The sequence below is a fragment of the Mastomys coucha genome, unplaced genomic scaffold (assembly GCF_008632895.1).
Source record: "Mastomys coucha isolate ucsf_1 unplaced genomic scaffold, UCSF_Mcou_1 pScaffold22, whole genome shotgun sequence".
Lineage (NCBI taxonomy): Eukaryota > Metazoa > Chordata > Mammalia > Rodentia > Muridae > Mastomys > Mastomys coucha.
Genome location: NW_022196905.1, coordinates 39690302 through 39707224, shown reverse-complemented (window position 1 = coordinate 39707224; position 16923 = coordinate 39690302). Strand labels below are relative to the sequence as shown.

The window sequence follows — 16923 nt, the reverse complement described above, 5'->3', positions numbered from 1 at the left end:
TTTTTAAACTTAAGTTGTTTGGATAATTTGTGACTCAGTGAAACTTTAAATACTTCATTTTGTTGAATGAAAAGATTATGTCCAACATTTAGTTTAGTTTTTTATTAAAAAAATCATTTTTTTCTTTTTCTTCTCTTCTATCTTCCTTTTTTGTTTGTTTGTTTGTTTGTTTGTTTTTGGTTTGGTTTTCTTCCATATTTATTTTTTATTACTTTATAATTCATGAGGTCAGGTTGATATTTAAGTATCCAAGGGTGAGCTTGGAGACATAGCTTATATAAGAACACTCTGCAATCTTGTTTTTTAGCAGTTGGTAGTAAGGGGATAATATGCTACTGTCTATATGTTTATAACCATTTCACTACTTTTAAAGTCTTTGGCTATCAGAAACATTTCCTGTTTTAATAATGAAATATATGCCTACTGTCTTAAAGGACATAGATGTGTGTAACCATCTATGTCCTTGTGTGGTAAGAAATCCTGATTCCTTATCTGTTATGATGAGCCAAGCTTAGAAGAATTTGAAAATCTTTTAAGTTCCTCTGCTTTGCTAAGCTTCACTGGCATGCATATAGTAAACTTTTCAGCAGTGCCTGCCCACCCCCACTCCCAACCCCAGACACACACATATTTTTTTCACAGTTTTGGTAAGGAATAAGGTTATTTTGTCCTCTATTAGAAGTACATTTCCCCCTGAATTCTATCACAGATTTTATAGTCTTTTGATATAATTTGGGATTTTAAGAAAGGCGGAGCAACTGAACATTAAAACTATTTTTATATATTAAATAGAGCTCAGGTTTAAATGAAAAATAATTAGGTATGCTACTTTCTTATAATTTTAGGATTGTATACCATCTCTTGATTCTTCACAGTCAACGCCAACAGAGGAGCTATCATCTCAGGGCCAGTCCCACACTGATAAGATTGAATGCCAAGCAGAAAATTACCTAAATGCACTCTTTCGAAAGAAAGGTAATACTGGCATGCTTTTTCATTTAAAGTTTGCAATGTTTACATTTTTCTCATGGGAAAATTTTTTTTTTGTATGTCAGTCCCTACTTTATTGTTAACTATTTCCTTCTTTGTCTTACTAGAGCCAATAAGATTATTAGCTCTCTAGTGCTAGCCATTTGTTCTCAAACTTCTTCATGGGCACCTCTTAAAATATTTTTGTGCTTCTCACTTTCATTATTTTGTTGCTATTCTCAAGTCATTAAAAAGTGCTGGATGATGAAGAAGCTATAGATAGGTTATATTGCAGGCCTATCCCTGGTAATGTATTTCTTACATCATTTCCCAGCTGGTATACCGTTTAAGTATTTGTCAGCTTGAGTATGCATGCTTGACATTAAAAAAAGTCTGTTCTGTATTTGTCTCTCTCTGGCATCTTTCAACCAAATGGGTCCTGTTTCTCTTATTCCTCTACTTGTTACATATCTATAAGGAAAAAGTAGTTTTTATATTTAAACTGCTTGGGAAGATTATAGTCTCTAGCTTTTACCTAACCATTCCCGTGGTTGTAGGTTGTCTGTCCTTAAGCCCCATATGAGTGTTAGGAGGAAGGAACGTGCGGGCTTGGGTAGAGTGTGGTTAGCGTCTTTATCTTCAACTTGTAGAGATTGAGAAAGCACTTCTGTATTCTTCTTAGTTTGGTATTCTATTCCACTGCTCTTTAAAATTGGGTTCTAGTATATATTTTCTGCTAAATTGATAACTTCATATTTTAACAGTATTAAACAGTAATATTAAAAGTACTATTCACTTTTGAATCTTTCATTTAATTATTAACTTTTGAAGTTCTTTGTGTTCAGTTATGAGAATCCTTATTACAAAAATCACTACTATAACTAAAAGACCTAAAGAACTACATTTAAAAAAAAATTGAAGTAATTTAAAATAAAATAAAAGCCTTTCCCTGTGTGTTACTGAAATAGTGTTGGAGAATTTATGTTATCTTTAAAAAGTATATTTCTTCACAGTTTTTAGGAAGCTAATGTTACAGTACCTTATTTTCTTTTAAGATTTATAACATGCTAATTTAGAAAAGTTATTCTGCTAGTGTGTTTACAATACTTAAATGTTAGACCTGTATCACTAAGAATTAAAATTAACACACATGCAGTATAATTTTGTTTACTTTGGAATTCACTATTCCTTATTCTTCCCTTTGAGACATTTATATTGATACTAAGTAAAATTGTCAATATGAGTAACTTTCAGTTTTTTTATAACATGGAGTTAGCCTATTCTCCATTGCTTTTTTAAAGAGTACACAGTAAAAAACTTGGTACTATTTCAGCTGATTCAAGCAGCTGGGCCTCCAAGAGGTCCCTACCAATAGCTGGCTGAGTGTTGCTGGATACCGAGTGACCTCTCAGTTTGGAATTTCTTAGTTTTCTTCAAGACCTTTTGAAAATTGTGGAGATTTTAAATGAAAGAGTCTTATTAGTATAGCACTTTTGCCTTATATCAGCTCTTATGTTTGGTAATTCCTTTCTTTGTGTAATACATCACCATTTTCTGAATTTACCTAGGGTTTTATTGTCATCATTGCTGTTTTATTATTTTCCTTCAATAGAGCCATTTTAGAAATTTCCAGTATGGTTTAACCAAAATGAGGTCAGGAAATAATACCTTTTTTAAGGGTATTAACACTTGTTAGCTAATTAGTTTGTCACTTTTGAAAAAATATAATTAACTATACTTTGTGATAATAGACAATAAATGTGTTTTAAAAGACAGGAAATACATGGGTGTTTAGAGTAGCAACTAAGATGTTGATGAAGCTTTTGTTTTCTGAAATTTTCCTTAACTTGATCATTTTTAAATATTCTGGATATTGACAGTAGTAGTATTGATACTTTTCCACTTACTGTGAGCAACAAGTTTTATATTGATCATTTTATTGAAATGTAAAGTAAAATGTTAATGTTCTATTTAAACTTATTTATTGTGTTTCTTAGAATTTTCAGGGTTATGTTAATGATAAATATATAACTATTAATATTAATAATGTAATGGATTAATAATGTCATCAAATAAGATTGAACATTAAAGCCTTTTATGCCTGTGTTAGTTACTTTTTTCATTTCACTGATAGAACTACTTGAGAGGGAAGGTTTATTTGATTCACTGTTTCAGAAGGTTTCCGTCCTTCATGGTAGGGAAAACATGAAGGCTGAAGCAATTTGAGTTTTCAGAGTTCTGCATAGGAAAATGAGATACAGCTCCTTATAGCAGCCAGGCAAAGAAGCAGAGTGGGAACCTTAATTCTGGTACCATCAATGCTAGTCCTCAAGCAAGAAGCTTTCAGGTTAGAACCTCGGATCAGATCCTCTGGTCCTGTGTCCAAAGTACATGGTGTTCTTAGCAATAGGGATATAGTTGAACCTTTTGGAGGCAACCATGGATAACAGCAATAGCCTATGTTTTGGGATTCTCTTAGATAGCCCTGACCAACAACCCAAAGGGGGCTTCTCATTTCTGGTGTTAGGGGTTCTGTTAGTCTGTGACTTAATGGTGGCACTGTCAGTTCAGATAAAAAGTTCATTTAAACTGTGTATGTATATCTTTACACAGATACAAGGATAATGTATAAACTTAGGATTCCTTGTGATTTCTCTTTTCTGAAACATTTACTGTTGTTTTACCTCCCCCTCCTTCTTCTATTAGTTTTTCTTCTCCCTAATTAAAGCTTCTTCTGAGAAAATATTTCTTGAATGAATGAGTTATTAATAAAATAAATATTGTTCAGTTATCTAAGTTTCCCTAGGTATTTAGTGGTATTGGTGCTTCATTTGTTTTATTTAAAGAAGTATTTAGTGCCTATATATAGTATGAATATCAACCCATGGTTTCATTATGGTTTGTTTTTGTAGTGCTAGTATACAGGCCCAAGGCCCTACCTAGGCTAGGCAGGTAGTCTACCAATGAACTATATCCCTAACTCTTAGTCAGTTTGTTTGTTTTTTCTTTTTCTTTTTAGTTTTTAGATTATATTTTAAAATAATGTATATATGTGTGTGTGTGTGTGTGTGTGTGTGTGTATCCACATATATGCATGTATTGAGATTTTTTATGTACATAAAGATAATCCTGTAGATACAAATGGCCTTGTCAAATGAATGTTATCATATAAACTAAATTATATCTTAGATTTAGATTCTCTGATCACCTAAAGTATTAAGTTTGCCTAAATTAGACAAAATATGTATATATTAGCTGAATCATATTGGTAGATGTGTAATAAAATGAAAATATCTCTCATCAAACTTTTTCCTGTTTTACTTTTATTACACACATCCTTAGAACCACTTAACTATTATTCTGGTATGGCATATAGTCCTTAAAAAAAAAATTTAACGATGGATTTGATTGGTTGGTTGAAAGTTCTACTAATTAACGCATTCCCCTTAAACTTGATAATAGCCACATTTTACATGTCAAGTTTCCAATTTATATATAATTTATATATATAATATATAATTCCAATTTATATATAAACACTTTATTTATTTAATGTCTTTTTTTAAAAAAAAAATGTGCATGCACTAGCCAGGGGTTGGTGATGCAGCTTTAGTCCCAGCACATGGGAAACAGAAGCAGGTGATTTTTCTGAGTTTGAGGCCAGCCTAGTCTACAGAGCAAGTTCCAGGACAGCCAGGGCTACAAAGGGAAACCCTGTTAAAAAAAACAAATCAAAAATATATGGGCAGTATGTTGTCATCTATGGCATTTGCAGTAATGTGACACAAAGCTTTAGGACATCACATGCAGCACTGTAATGTAGGACTATTAGGTCAGACTTAGAAAGGAGAATTATGATCAGAAGTCACATGCTAAACTAGGCATATAAAGACCCCGAGCCCTCAACCCCACATGGGGTACAGTTACTTGAAGAACACTTGGAGTATGTGGTCCACCCCAGGGAAGAGTGCACCAATTAGTTGTACAGTGCTCAAATGGTTAGCCCTGAAAACATGCAGATGCCAGATGTGAATCTAATGGAAATAGAAAACAGAATTAGAGATTTATGCAAATGCATCACATAAAAGCCAGACAGTGGTCAATGGCCATCAATAAGAATGTTGTTCATGAGTAATAGGTCTTTTATATAGAATACAGGATTCTTAGAATGATGATAAAATGAAAGGGTCTAATTATCAGGAAAACAATCTATAAAGTCATGCAGGATGCAGGGAATAAAGGAATATGGAATGCAGATATTTTACACAAAAGTAACTTTATATCAGAAATGGACAATTTTCAAGAATTTGGAAAGTAAAACTCTTCTCCAAGCTATAAAGGCTGTAGCATCCTTCAAAGGGAAGGCTTTATGATCTGTAGCTTGCAGCCAGGCTGGTTGGCCTGTGATTGGCAGGGACTCGGACTTTGAATCTGAATTTGGTGAGTTGCTTAACTAACAGTGTTTCAAATTCCTAAAAATGAAGAGAGAAACAGAGTGAGAAAGTAAACGATCCAGTGATACAAAGAGACAGTTCATTGGCCTCATCACTTGAACTGTGGAAGTAGGTCTGTGAACTGGGCTTTAGCAAGGTAGAGTTGTCCATGGAGAACATTGAAACCATCTCAAATATCCTCACTTCTGATGGGAAAGTGGAGATGACTCATCACTGTGAAGTATGGCACTGCCGGCAGTGTAGAACTACACATGAAACTGTACAGGGCAGTCCACCCAACCCTCCTACCTACAGGCTTGGCGCAGGCACCCTGTGCACTCTGTCCAGTTTTTGATGACTGCCATGAAGGTAGTGAGCTTTCACCATGTAATTACATCTGTATGACAGGGTGGCTCAAATTTTAATAAAGAGCTGAAAGTTTTGCTTACATTTGGCAAGTGGAATTACTGAAGAGCAAATAATGATGGAACATCAAATTTCTTTGAAAGCATTATTTACACTGATAGAGATAGATACTGACTCACTGCTATGAAAACATTTACTTAAGCCAACACAAAGCAAGTTAACTTTAATGGGTAAATTATTCTTCAGTAAAAAAAAAAAATCACTTGAAGCACTAGAAGTCCACAACTTTTGATAGCTCAGGGAGAAAGAAGCCAATAAAGAATGCTGCTTTACTGACCCCACTCCAAGTGCTATTTTCTAGGAAATAGTTTCAGATCAGTGGTATCCCATCCCAAGGGATCTTGTCTTTCATTATTAAAGATGTACATTTTACTTCTGGCTTAATTGTATTATTTGCCAGAATTTTTTCCCAGATTTTTTTTCTATTTCTACCATGTGATCCTCCCAACTACCAGCACCAAATCCAAATGTTGTAATCTAAATCCTATGTGGAGTGAGATAAGTAGGACCTTTGGTGGCAGATGAGGTGATAGATCCTGCATATAGAGTCTTCATGAGTAGAATTTAGGGCCTGCAAAGAAGAGACCCAAAGTTTTCTGTTGCCTGTCTGTCATGTGTAAGAACACAGGGAAAAAAGTATGAAGAAGTGTACCCTCATCAGACAGTAATCTACCAGCAACATGGATTTCCCAGCTTCTAGAAACTTGATAAACCATCAATCTACAGTGTCCTATTAAAGCAGATATAAGGACTTGACAGTATCTAATCTTTTAACTAAAATTGAAGTAAAACAAGATGGGTGTGGTGGTGTACTCCTTTAATGCCTACACTTGGGAGGCAGAGGTGGCAGATTTCAGTAAGTTCAAGGCCAGCCTAATCTCCATAGTTAGTACCAGGACAGCTGTCTAAAATATAAAAATAGATCATTGCCCTTCATTCATTCTCTGCAGTATGGGAAATAGGTGTTTCTTACCCTGTTTTATAGTGGTCTCCTTGTTTTTTTATCCTTTTCTAAAAATCATGTCTAAGTAGGCCTGTCTAAGTAGAAAGCCATCACTGTGCAGTTTGCCAGTCTCAGTCATCAGGCATTTGAAAACTAAGTTAATTTGCATGTTGTGTACAGAAGATAGCCATGTGCCTTTTAAGGATCTCAGCAACTGGGTTTTACGTTTTGTTTTTGTTTTAAGACAAGGTTTCTCTCTTTTGTCCTATCTACATGGAACTCACCCTGTAGACCATGCTATATTTGAACTCAGAGATCCACTTCTCTGGTGCTGGGATTAAAAACCTTCTCCACTATGCCCAGCTCACTTTGTGTCTTAAGTTTCTTTGTGTCAGCAGTGGCCAACTCCCACTGCACTTCTCTTTGGGGTTCAACTCAGCTCTACCACCATTTGGCAATGTTCTATGTGAACACCATTGGAAGAGTTACCTAGAGATAAATGAGCCCAGTAAAATCAAACTTGCAAGCTCATTTTTATTACATGAATTTTGTGGCCAGCTATAGAATTAGCATTTAATTAGCATTTAAGTGTTAGATTATATGTAAGATGCAGAAGGTTTTAGAAGCATGGTATTACAGGTTTCTTCTTTGCTTGTAGTAAGGGCTAGTGTGGTAAGAACTAGGTTCAGTTTTCCTGGACCTTCCTGGTCTATCAAATAAATGTTAGTCTCATTTTAAGAGAAAACTAAATATAGGAGAGTTACAAAGGAAAAAAAAAACCAAATTGTTTTCTAGATATACTCATGCATTATGTCTTTCTTTATTTTGTTGGAGATAAAAGTCTCACTATAGCCCAGACCATCCTAGAATTTACTTTATGGCCTAGAATGGCCTTGAACTTCTACTTTAGCTTTTCAAATGCTGCGATTACAAGTTAAACGACCATTCCTGGCTTTATATTATATCTTGGTAATTAGATACTGAATTATTAAATTTACAAATAGTACCTAGAAGTGTCCCTTACCTCACCAGAATAAAGAGATACTTAATTTTTTTTCCTTGTAGCATATTTTTTCACTGGCAAGCATAAGTAAACTTAAAAATATAGCAACTGTTCTGTATAGTAAAATAAATTCTACAGAGATTAGCTATGATCCAAAGAAATTATAGGCCACCAAAATCATGACACCACAAAATTAAATTGCAGATCTTTTCCACTTAGTGATAGGTATTTTGCTTACCTGAGAATGCACACTGCAGTTTGTTGAGGGTCTTTAAAAAAATGATCTATACAGCCAGTACTGGTGGTATACAAGTTTAATCCCAGCACTCAGGAGGCGAAGGCAGGCAGATCTCTTGAGTTCAAGGGCAGCCTGGTTGGTCTAAATGAGTGTGTCCAGAACAGCCAGGGCTTTGTTACACAGAGAAACCCTGCCTGGGGTATGGGGGTGGGAGGGGAGAAAAGAAAACAAAAAAGTGATCCATACAAAGTCAGACATCATGAGTCCATGGTTTTATGATTTTTTTTATGAATAGTAATGTGGATGTTCACATGAAACTTCTAATCTGGTCTGGCAATAAATACATTTTTATTTTAAGGGTTTTGATGGTGATCAGTTGAATTCTGTGATGAGGCACAATGATAGAAAATTCTTGCCATGAGGAAGATCCTGGCTCAACTGTCAGCCCAGCAATGAAGGGGTAGATGAGGGACAACTACAGAGTATGTGCCCTACAGCAGTGTTATCCAGTAAGACAGGATCTTGAGCTCAGTCTGTGTCCAACTCCCTTCTACTGGATTTATAGGTATGCACCATAACATCTGGCCAGATAGCATTTTTCTATTTTGATTGAAATAGCCTATATTGTTTACTACAGTATAACCTGGAGCCAGCTTTCTGGTCAGCACTTAAACAGTGAAAATGAAAGAATTGAGTTTTTATTCAGTTGCCTATGGATACTGCCCATATTAGGCAGTACAGCTCAACAATCAGAAACCTCACACTGAAATATATTAGTTTATAATTAAAATACATTTTAAACAACTCATTTTAAAAGTTGGAAAAATAATTAATTTAAAAACATTAATGATATATCTAATATAAACAGGTTTTTTAGCAGTAATTGGTCAAAACCAAAAATCTAAGTTTGAGTCTACATGAGTTATTTGAGATTGGTAATTATGTACTTTGCTCTTTTTTGAATTTGTAGAAATTGTTAATTTATGTAAATAATATTAGTTCATAATTTGTTTTCTGCCCCAGGATAAAAATAAGATTCTGTCAGTGCAATTTTCATAGAAGTTGTATTTTGTTACAAATGGTGTAACATGAAGTTTTCACATTGTAGAGCTTCTGTTCCATTTTAAAGGAGTACCTGTTTTTGGAGTCAAAGAGACTAGTTAGGTTTTAGCTTTCTCTTATTTAGTTAAATTATTTATACAAGGAACTCAAAATTCTTATGACTTGATTAATTCTGACCTTTTTTAATGTGACCAACAAGAGAAAATTACTATCTCACCGTTTTAAATTTTCATGTAACTTTGAGCTATTTGATATAGTTTAATATTTTCTGTTGCCTGGTTATATATTGTAACTATAACCCACTCACACTGTCTTGTAGTTTATTGACTTCTCATCCCCAAACTTTGAAACAAATAAGTTATTCATGCTTATAACTGCAGCCAATATGTCCCATAACACACACTTCCTACAACAGTATGCACATGGATTCAGGGGTATGTAAGATATTTGCTACAGACCTTCCATTTACATGGAAATACATCAATAGTTTTTCTCTGTAAGGAATCAAAGCCTCCTGGAGAAGTGCTTGTTTTCATTGCTTCAGACAGGAAAACACAAGATAAACTAGCTTTTGGAGATTGTTTTTTTGTTTCTAATAATTAAGGAAGTGCTCAGTAAAAGAATTAAAATAAGTGGGACTGGGAGGAGAGAAGAACAGGGGGGAGAAGTGAATAAATAATGAAAAAAAAGAATTAAAGTGGAACTATTGATGGTAGAGTTGAAATAATTTCAGAATTAAAGTAATAACTATTGAATTTTTATCTGGTGGCCTGCTTAGTAAAGTAAGGATGCGTGTTTTTTATGCCAATAGTATGTAAGTGAATAAATAAATGAGGAAAAGAAGGATAGCTCTTCACAGAAAAACCCCAGTTTTAAGAATATGTAGAATAATGAAAGAAAGAAAAATGCTTACCATAGCACGGTAATAAGTGGTGAATTCAGTGAGTTAGTACTAAAACCACTGGCAAAAGATTTGTGCTATAGAGTGAGATTTTCAGCTGCTAACTTCTTATATATTCAGAACCACCAACCTGTAAACCACTTGTTGCAGTAAATCTCCAACCCCGATAAGCTTATGGAAAGAGCGCACAACTCAGTTACAATATTTATAAGCTGCATGCCTAGATTGAGCAGATCTACCACTGCACTACTCTATTCCCCAGCTGTGAGATCCCTTGCTACTTGGCAGCTTCTCCAGGCTACATGGTGTTCTGCTCCATCTTTCTTCCACCTTCTCTTCCTCCATCTTTCTCTGTTTTATCTCCCTCTTCCCTTCCTCTCTCCTCTCTCTAAAACCTTCAGCCCCACCTTTCTCTTCCACTGCCTAATCACAGGCCCTAGCCTTTATTTGACCAGTTAAAATGGGAAGAAGGTTCACATGAAATCACCTGAGTACAGTGATCCACTCCTCCTGCGGAAGCCCCTCTTGAGGAAGCAGAATTAGCATCAAATTACAAACAGCACCAGGGTAATCCACACAACCCTCCATTAAGTACTTCTAAAATAATTCCTTTCAGTGACTTCACTGTTCACTCTTCATATGTTACTGTGGAAGTGAGGAATATTTGGTCATTATTTTTCTATGGACTGTGGGATTTTTTAATTTTTTAAATTTGTTTTAATTTTTTTTTTTTTTTGCTTTTGGAATTAAAATATAATTACATCATTTGCTTCCTTCCCTTTCCTCCCTCCAAATCTTCCAGTATGCCCCCACCTTCTCATATGTGTAGCCTTTTTTGTCTTTTAATATTAGTGTGTGTGTGTGTTTGTGTGTGTCCTTTTTCTGTATTCTGTTTTCTTTACTCTCTGTTTTTTTCTTTTCTCTCGCCTCTCCTCATCCCTCCAGTTCACCTGCCCCCACCCCTTAAGTTAAGAAAATGGTCTTTCATGTTTGCCACAGTGGTTCTGAATGCTTAGTCTCCTGCTTTAGCCTCTAAGTAGCTAGGGCTAAAAAGTAACAGATCATGATCATAAAAGAGCCTTGATACTTGATTTTTAGTGACTATATTCATAAACACAAAAGGCAAGCTTTATAAGCTAAGATATAGCCTTGTGTCCTTGCATCTCTTTTTAAAAATACTTGTCAGTAATTGATTGCCTTTATCTGGGGTCTTATACCATTCAGAATTGAAGATGGTAAGTTCAAAGAGCAATGTTTGGAAGGGTGTTATTGGCAGAAACAAGCAAGCACAGAAATAGTTGAGTATTAGGCCTCACTCACTGTATCCTTCAGCTGCTGCAGCATTTGAACAGTGTACATGGGGTTTCTTTGCTTGTTTGCTTTTTTTGTTTGTTGTGAGCAGTATGTGAACAGGATGTTTAATTTCCATAGTAGTCATTAAACTTAACTTGCTTAGAATAGATGTTTTTAAACCCTCATTAGCCTTCATTCACTGTTTTTAAAGCACAAAATTGTACTTGGCTTTATGTCTTTCCTACAAGTAGCGCAGCCATAGCACAAACTCATTCAGTGTTGAGCACCATTGTTAGAGCAGGTAACTTTTACCAGTTAGTTACCTTGCCGATCTTAGACTTCACCTGCAGTAATCTTAGGACGTCACCTTTTCTGAAGATGGCTGTGGTAGGAAAGGAAATGGGTTGATCCACACAACTAATTTGTTTATTGAGATTGAGGCAGAAAATAGATAGCCTGTCACTAAAAGTGATACAGCATTTTGAGTACTTTCCAGTCACATTTTCTATATATACTGTTTGTAGACATAATGAGTATTGAGCAGATTGCCAAGCTGCTCTTCAATATGAAGAGAATAGTTCACATTTTCTGTGCAGTATCATATCTTCCTTTACTGTAGCAGTTAGGGCAGCTGGAGAGACCTAGGCTGTTTATTGCCTCTTCAGAACTTGTCTTGGACAATAGAATGCATGGATCAGTTTGTTGTGCAGCAAGTACAAACTGGAGGAAGCAGAAGGGGGAGTGGAATGTCTGGGTCTGAGGATATAGAAAAAAATAATCATTGTGTTGCAGTTATCAGATTCCTGGTTTGAATATATTTTTAAAGATTTGTTTTCTTTTATGAAAATATTTAGAAATTTCTGAATCTTTTCTAACTTCCTTTAACAAACTGTTCTTTGCTCCTTTGTAGATGTGAGGAAATTAATATACTAGTTTTATATTGGAAATGTAAGGTGGCTATTTTACTCATCTGTTGTTATAACTTCTGTTGTACTATCTCAAGTTTTTATGTCCTTTTAATTTTTCTTCTTAGCTCCAGGCTTCATAGCCTGGAGATCCACATATCCCCCTAAAATTCATACATAGAATTTAATTGGCTCATGAATTTGAATGGGAGAAAAATAATTACAGTTCATTTTCAACTAGCACAGTTGAATTTTAACATTTTCACCTTTAAATATAGACAGTTATCAACTGTGATTTTTAATATCTATTTAGTAACATATATCATAGATACTTTTATGACACAATGTCTTTTAAATCACATTATCATTACTTTGAACTTGTGATAGATACTAGATTATTATTAGATCTTATGTTGTAATACATTGTGGAAGAATGCTGTATAATTACCTCAGTTGCTTTTCATTGTCAACTATATTTCAGTAGAGTTAATTTCTTATATCTATCTATGGGTTTTAAAATGTGGTTCAGAAAAAGAACACCTCATCACATAGCCAAAGTAGTCCCTGCATGAAAATGTTTGCAAATCCCATTTGTTCCTTTACTGTTTTCCCCATAGTACACTCTCTGTGCCTACAGATATGCCTATTCTAGCTTTTAGATCTTTTTCTGCCTTTAGTGGCTACACCACTTAACCAGTGCTTAAATGCTACCAGCCTCTTATCCAAAGTCTGTGTTAGTTGTTAGATATACATACATTGCAGGAAGAATTTCAAGAGCATTAAATTTAAAGTAAACTTGTTTTCTGTTGTAAGTCTATTATTTTTCTTTCTGAGTTCCCACTAACTTGGACTACTGATTGATACCTTCTGACCCAAAATTAAAATAAAAGCTGTTTTTCTTTTTTGCTACTTCCTAAAGAGGTATTAAGACATGTGGCTGCCTGCAGCCACACATGAACGGGTCTTCTGGAATGGGAGTAAGAGCCTGAGAAAAATTAAGGGAACCAGAAAGCGGGAAGGGGCTAAAAAATGAGACCAAGGCATTCAGTCCTAGATCATTATTGAACTCTCTTTGTTACAAGCAGATAGGTAGAGCAAAACCCCTCCCCCAAGTCCGTCAGCAACTCATGGCCCAATCAGCATCTTCATCTTCAGTCTCTGGAGGCAGGACTTCCAGCGTAATAGGAACTTGGAGAGTGGCTATTAGCAGGAGGTTGGAGAAAGGTGTGGCTATTTGCAGGAGCATAGAGAAAAGCGTGGCTGTTTGTGGAAAGGCAAGGTCTGAAAGAACCAGCTCTTAGCTGGAAGAGGGTCACAAAGACACCAAAATTATGTCATTATGATCGATCGTTACAGTGATCATTACAATGCTACAAGATCAAGACATTATCACCAATAAAGCCACTGTGATTGTTATTAGACAAGTTTCTGGACATGTAATATTCCTCTAGGGAAAATTCATAAATATTGTCTTGTGTAGTCATAGGGTCACTGCATACTTAAAATGCGTTGATGACTACCAGACCATTCTCTTAGGATGTGATGTTTTTGTTTCCTTAGCAGAGCATGAGGGCTTCTATTATTCCATGCTCATGTCGGCATTGCTGCTATCCTGGTGCCATCTATTCTAATGGGTGTGAATTGATGTTCTGAGCAAGTTCGTACACTTATCTTTTTAAAGTATCTGCTTGAGTTACTGGGCCACATATTTAATTAAGTTGCCTACTGTCATTGGTGATTTGTAGATACTCTATAAATTCTCAACAGAAATTCTTTGTTAGATAATTATCAATGTTCTGTATTTACTGAATATTGATTCTTTGTCTGAAGTACTTTTATGTCTTGTACTTGAGTTGTTGGGGCATTTAACATTATAATGCTTACAACAGACTAGTTTATGTCCTTCATTTAGTAGTAGAGAAATTAGATACTTAGACCCACAGAAAATGAACATGGCTAGAACTCTGAAGGATTAAGAGAGGCTTGGCGAATTTACCTTTAGAGTAAAAAATATAAATTATATATTTTAAATGTTTTGTATAACAAATTAAGCTTTTGACACATGTATAAAATAAAATTGTAGTTGCAAGATGATTATAGGATGTATAAGATCAACATAGTCAAGATAGGGATAATCCTTCCATGTAGAAATATATAACCTTGTTTAAACAAGATATTATATGTGTGTATTTATGTATTTTTATGTGTGTGTGAGAGAGAGTATATATAAAATTTATGAACATAAGACTCAAGTCAAACTTTCCTCTTTGCTCTCATGATCACTACACAACTGGGTCATAGTTTGTTCTGCTATATCACCCAATGAAAATACATATCTAGGTTTACCAGTAATTGATAATTGATAGATAATATACATATCCTTTCTATTTATGTTAGCTGTATTTCTTAATTGTGAAGACAAGCATGTGTACTGCCTTTATCTTTTAGTATTCTTTGTAACATACTTGTTAGTATAGTTTCCTGGGGAATGTTTTATATTTTTCATTTATTCCTTTATCACATGAGATTTTCAGTAAGGGAAAGGGGAAGTTAAAAGGTTTACTTTTGCTGGGCAGTGGTGGTGCACACCTTCAATCCCAGCACTTGGGAGGCAGAGGCAGGCGGATTTCTGAGTTCGAGGCCAGCCTGGTTTACAGAGTGAGTTCCAGGACAGCCAGGGCTACACAGACAAACCCTGTCTCGAAAAAATCAAAAAAAAAAAAAAAAAAAAAAAAAAAAAAAAAAAAAAAAAAAAAAAAAAAAAAAAAAAAGGTTTACTTTTCTTTTTTTTTTAATGAGAGTGATTAAGTAACCATCCTATTTTTACATTCTACTCTGAAAACATGCTTTAAAGGGTTAAATTAATACTACCATTCACCATGCAGTATTACTACAATCTCATGATATAACCCATGATTGTAAAAAATGACCAATTATTTCTAGAGTCCTTTTCCATTCATGTAGTGTAGTAGGACTGTTAATGCTTCTTGTGTTAAGTTTACCAATATAAGTGTACCACACGTACTAGAAATGCATTTACAATAGTCATCAACACTTGGGAACCATGATGTCAGGTCACGGCTATGTTGACATTAACATACAAGATAGATAAAACCAGCCTAATGTATATCACTGGATTGCTTGGGAGATTTTAAAGTTTAATAATTTTTTACATCTTAAAAATTATTGTGTATTCTATCAAGGTCAGAAGACAACTTGAAAAGCGGGTTTTCTCCTTCCTCCTTCTGGATCCTGGGGATCAAACTGTTGGTGTCAGGTGCTTTTTACCTGCTGAACCCTCATGCATAGGGTTCATGCACATGTATCTACACTCTGGCCCTCATGCAATAAAATTGTTAGCTCTGTTTGTAAATTATATAAGATAAAACATATAGCAATTATGAAATTAAAGTAAAATAGTCTATACCTAGTAGGCATATTGATACATGAAATCTATTTGCTTGACATAATGTGTACTGTAAGTTGTTCCCTGAATTTATGGTTTTACTTGCTATGGTTCAGTTGCACATGGTCAAGCATGATCTAAGAATACTAAGTGGAAAATCATTGCAATACATACATCATGAGTTTTAAGTAACCTTACTGTAGTGTGTTGTTACTACAGAAGAATATTTAGCCTTAAGAGAGCCATGAGTAGTAGAAACAAGCCTTCAGTGAAAGATGAGTGTCTGAATTGTTCAGAGGGTTATAAATGTGTTTAACACATACCTTTTTAAATTCTAATTTTTATATTAATAGTTCTTTCTTTTCACTTATTTTTTTAGTCTAGTACTATACCACATTGATAAACTTTTTATCATAAACATGTATGTACAAGGAAAAAAACAGTTTCAGGGTTTTATAACTTTAGACATTTAAAGAGAATCTTGGAATATATCACATATGGATAAAGAAAAATATTTCATAGATTTTTGCTTGTACTAATCAGGAGCCTTCCACAATAGCACGTTAATTATTCCAACTGAGTAAAATTAATAGAAACATTGTTATAGCTTGACTTTCAAGTCAACACAGGTAATGTTAGAAACATGCACAAAATGGAAAATGATGAATCAAGGTAATCCACCATGTCCTGTTTTACAATACAGGTATCCTTTGAACACTTACTGTCTGAATCCAGGAAATAAATTCATATAAGTGCATACATTCATTGCCTTTGAAACAAATAAGTTCAGATTATAGGGGTTTTTATGCCTTCTCAACCTGCCTTTTAAACTGTATGAACTCAAGAACCAAATAGATATGAGATTGAAAAATGTTAACAAATTCAGATAAGCTGAAATTATGTATCTTTTCTCATCTAATGCAATAAAACTTAAATCAATTTAAAAAAGAAAAATGAATATGATACTCACACTAGGATTTACATTACTGATACCACATGTTCTTACCTTAAGAGATAAGCTGATGTTGGGAGTTATCTCACTATTCCTAAGTTGCTTTTTCTCTTTTTGTTTTTCCTTCTCTGTAGAAATACAGTTAGGCTAAATTCTATTTAAATTTGGTAGATCTAGAAGTCTTGTCCGGTAAAGTCAAGCATAATGATGTATGCCTGTCATCTTAGCACTTCTGAGGTAAAGTAAGAAGGATCAGGAATTCAAGGTCATCCTTGGCTGCAAAAGGAATTTGAGGTTAGCTTGAACTACGTAAGACCCTATTCCAAAATTATCTATAGATACATTTTCTCATCCATACAGAGTGCATGTGTATGCATGTATGCATAAAAGTA

General features: G+C 34.6%; 1 protein-coding gene and 1 pseudogene across 15 annotated transcripts in view; both read left to right on the top strand.

The window, feature by feature from the left end:
* The window catches only part of Lcorl (ligand dependent nuclear receptor corepressor like), a 141282-nt gene that overhangs the window by 59330 nt on the left and 65029 nt on the right, over positions 1-16923 (top strand). For 12 of the 15 annotated variants that reach the window (XR_004110539.1, XM_031342189.1, XM_031342191.1 and 9 more), the window contains exon 4: positions 846-975. The exons of 2 other annotated variants lie outside the window; for them this stretch is intronic. Coding sequence is in view for 11 of the 13 variants with exons in the window: in XM_031342189.1 (XP_031198049.1) it covers positions 846-975 (130 nt within the window). In the remaining 2 variants the exon portion in view is untranslated. Of the gene's footprint in view, positions 1-845; positions 976-6668; positions 8578-16923 lie in introns of those variants that run through there. One more of the 15 variants, XM_031342184.1, reaches the window with a different exon arrangement.
* On the top strand, positions 983-6604 carry LOC116070732 (annotated as a pseudogene).